The sequence below is a fragment of the Brassica napus genome, chromosome C1, assembly GCF_020379485.1.
Source record: "Brassica napus cultivar Da-Ae chromosome C1, Da-Ae, whole genome shotgun sequence".
Classification (NCBI taxonomy): Eukaryota; Viridiplantae; Streptophyta; class Magnoliopsida; order Brassicales; family Brassicaceae; genus Brassica; species Brassica napus.
In genome coordinates this window covers 30,665,399-30,669,464 of record NC_063444.1, presented here as the reverse complement: position 1 = coordinate 30,669,464, position 4,066 = coordinate 30,665,399, and the positions used below count along the sequence as shown (strand labels likewise).

General features: G+C 36.0%; 1 protein-coding gene across 1 annotated transcript; it reads left to right on the top strand.

Annotated features, from left to right (window-relative positions):
- The first annotated feature begins 440 nt into the window (after window positions 1-440).
- On the top strand, window positions 441-3,830 carry LOC106374749 (protein DETOXIFICATION 48-like). The gene is made up of 2 exons (XM_013814708.3): window positions 441-1,039; window positions 1,245-3,830. The coding sequence occupies exons 1-2, from the start codon at window positions 881-883 to the stop codon at window positions 2,664-2,666; spliced, it is 1,581 nt and encodes a 526-aa protein (XP_013670162.1). The 5' UTR covers window positions 441-880; the 3' UTR covers window positions 2,667-3,830.
- The last annotated feature ends 236 nt before the right edge of the window (window positions 3,831-4,066 follow it).

Below are 4,066 nucleotides of genomic sequence, written 5' to 3'. Positions count from 1 at the left end.
GATTTATATGATTCGGACATATACAAAAAATCTTTTATCATAAGTTGTAAACATTTTCAATCATTATATTTTTATTAAATATTTCATAAAATTTCAACTCTAACTATTTTTATTTAATTTTACATTAATTATTTTTTAAAAGAAAATTTGTTTCTCTTAACTGTTATTATTTAGTTACAAAATCAAGAAATGAAACATTAAACAAAAATAAATAGATAAAATATTGATTTTTTATTAAAAAAATTATTATAAAATATAAATATTATATGTATATGTGGAAGAAATAGAAGATGATATGTTAAGGTAGAAGTGTAATATAGAGCGTTGAAAAACTAAACCAATATACATAGTCTTAGAAACATCGGGACCTGGATAGCTAACATAACCGAAAGATGATATTGTCGGTAATGTTTTCGCGGTTTAAACTAGTTCATCATTGATCAAGTGGTTAAAACTTAAAATACTTTAGATTGAAGGACTATTATTCAAAATTTTCTGGAATTTATTTTAAAGATATATAGTTCATTATCCTATTAATATTGTTTTTAATCTGGTGGAATCCTAGTGTCATTATTTAAGTCAAAAGTATCCCACTTCCATTAAATTATAAAAGAAGATGATAAAAGGAAACAGAAATAAAAACTAGTTTAATTAGAGCCACATGTCGAAATGACAACAATTCTACGCAACTATAAATACAGAACTCTATCCTACAAAAGTCCCAACCAATAATACCACATTAAAAAAAATCGTTCCTCTCTGTTGTTTTATTATTTGAAAAAATCGTTTTGCCTCCAAAAGACTTGAAAGCTCTGAGCTCTGTCTCTTTGTCTCATTATCTCTACACGGCCCAAAATTCATTTTACTCGTCTGAAGAACCATGTGTGATATAACACCATCTTCTTCATCTTCCTTACTATCTTCTAAAGACAAAACACATTTCTCAAAACTCGAAACATGCGACTCAAACTATCCCCAATATTCTGAATTCACCGATAACGATTCTCTAAACCGTAATAGATGGCCAACTTTTCTTGAGGTACATAATATTTTCTTTTTTCAATACTCTATTCTAGGTTCGAGTATTGTATTATATTTTTTATATTTTTTCCGTAAAGGTATTAATTTGATTAATACCATTAACGGTTAACCAAAAAGACAAAAGTTAGGTTTGATTAAAAATATCTATAGACGTGGACGATTCTTGTTCTTGACTTGCTTTTCTGTCGATATTTTGGCGGCAGGGCTTGGAGGAAGTGAAGGCAATCGGAAGAATCTCTGGGCCAACGGCAATGACCGGACTTCTAATGTACTCAAGAGCAATGATATCGATGTTGTTCCTCGGCTACCTTGGCGAGCTTGAGTTAGCTGGAGGATCTCTCTCCATCGGCTTTGCTAATATCACCGGCTACTCCGTCATCTCCGGCTTGTCCATGGGGATGGAACCAATCTGCGGCCAAGCTTACGGTGCTAAACAAATGAAGCTTTTAGGACTAACCCTTCAAAGAACCGTCCTCCTCCTCCTCTCATGTTCGGTCCCCATCTCCTTCTCTTGGCTCAATATGAGACGAATCCTCTTGTGGTGTGGCCAAGACGAAGAGATATCTTCAATTGCACAAAAATTCCTTCTTTTCGCTATCCCTGACCTCTTCCTCCTCTCTTTTCTTCACCCTCTTCGTGTTTACCTCCGAACACAAAACATTACCTTGCCCGTGACTTACTCTAAGGCTGTGTCCGTTTTCCTTCACGTTCCCTTAAACTTTTTCCTTGTTGTGAAGCTAGAGATGGGTGTAGCGGGAGTCGCAATAGCTATGGTCCTAACCAATCTCAACCTCGTAGTCCTCTTATCTTCCTTTGTGTATTTCACGAGCGTGCATAGTGATACATGGGTACCACTTTCTATTGACTCTCTTAAAGGTTGGTCGTCATTGCTCTCGCTTGCAATACCCACTTGTGTTTCTGTTTGTTTGGAGTGGTGGTGGTACGAGTTCATGATCATTTTGTGTGGACTTTTGGTCAACCCTAGAGCTACCGTTGCTTCCATGGGAATCTTGATCCAAACAACAGCTTTAGTCTACGTCTTCCCATCCTCTCTCAGCCTCGGTGTCTCCACTAGAATCAGCAACGAGCTGGGGGCTAAACGCCCGGTGAAAGCTCGTGTATCCATGATCATTTCCCTCTTCTGCGCCACCGCCTTGGGCCTAATGGCAATGGTGTTCACCGTAATGGTTAGGCACCGATGGGGACGTTTGTTTACCACGGATGCTGAGATTCTTGAGCTTACTTCAATTGCATTGCCCATCGCAGGTCTATGTGAACTCGGGAACTGCCCTCAGACGACCGGTTGTGGAGTTTTGAGAGGCTGTGCAAGACCTACACTTGGTGCCAATATAAACTTGGGTTCTTTTTACTTTGTGGGCATGCCAGTGGCTATCCTGTTAGGGTTCGTTTTCAAACTAGGGTTTCCAGGTCTCTGGTTTGGCTTGCTTGCGGCTCAAGCGACATGTGCTTCTCTCATGTTGTTTGCACTCTTGAGAACAGATTGGGCAGTCCAAGCAGAGAGAGCTGAAAGACTGACGTCAAAAACTCCTTCTCTACTCCCAATCGCCAGGACAAAGAGCCAATCTGCACCCGGTACAGATGATATGATGATAACCATAGATTGATAGCTATTCTTTTGAGCCATTTTTTCCTTCGTCGTTGACATACATGTGTTTTTGTAAAACATCATTTTTTGGAGTTTATATTACTCCTTTTTTTTTACCTTTTAACTTGTGAACAACTTTGTGTTGTGGGTTTTATTGGTGTTTGTGTTATATATGGTTGAATACTTGAATGGATGTAATAGTTTCTAGCTTTGACTTAAGCAGTTCGTACTGTATTTGCTTAGCTTTTCTAGTAGATATTATTATTTTTTAGTCAAAAGCTTTTCTAGTAGATATTTAATTTGTTTTCTTTACGTTAAGAATAACTCAAAATGAGAGAAAAAAATGAAAAAGAACTCCACTACAGCTTCAAGACTAGGCCACTGAAATCCGGATGAAGACAATACCAATATATGTTGGTCTTGATCAAAACTATTCAATCTCCATTATTTCGGATAAAGTACAAATTTTGCCGTTTTTTTTTATATTCTTGTATTGTGGAAACTTTGCTAATTTAACAATCAATTGTTTTCTTAAGGACATGCAATGTGAATCTTTATGAGTTTTTTTGGTTGTTCTATGTTCCATTAAGGGAAATATATTCGCAACCAAAAATGGAAAAATGCCCTTTAAACCTTTATCATATTGTCTGTCCCAAAGCCATACGTTTAATTTTAATTGAATTAACATTTATTTGATTTTGTTTTCTTCCTTTGAGCGCGGATCTACGTTGGCCAGGATGGGTGCAGCTGCCCCCACTAAAACTTACAAGTAAATTTAATTTCATTGGTTATCTTGTAGCTTAGTTGGCTAAAGTTCTCTCTATGCCCCCACCTAACCAAGGTTCTCATCCCCCCTCGCCCACTTGTACACTGTTTTTATATATTTTTTCCTTTCTTTATTTTTTTCTGATTTTCTTTTTTCCTTGCGTTATATTTCATTTTTCACTTGATGTTCTCTTCCTTCGAATCTTTTCAGGTCATTTGTTCTTTTCATTCAATTTTTTTTCCCTTTATTATTTCTTCTTTCAGTTATAATACTGTTTAGTTTAATTTTTCTTTTAAATGGTATCTTTATTAAAAGATATAAACACATTCACGCAAAATATCAAAAGAAAAATATATGCTCCTGTTCAAAATATTTTCTAGATCCGCCGCTAAAAGAATCTTTCTTTCACCTTGGCACAAAAATATCGTTTCTTTCTGTTTTTTTTATACACTTTTTTTACTGGGACCAGAGCATGAATTTAATGGGGGGGGGGGTTCTTAAGTTATGATTAACCCAGGTCTCTTAGCCGGAGTTTTTAACTTACGATCTGACATTTTTTTTTACATTTTTCGACTAAAAGACGGCTCTTATATCTCTTATTTAAGAGACAGTTCTTAACTTTTCTTAGTTAAAAGCTAGGAACCGTCTCTTAG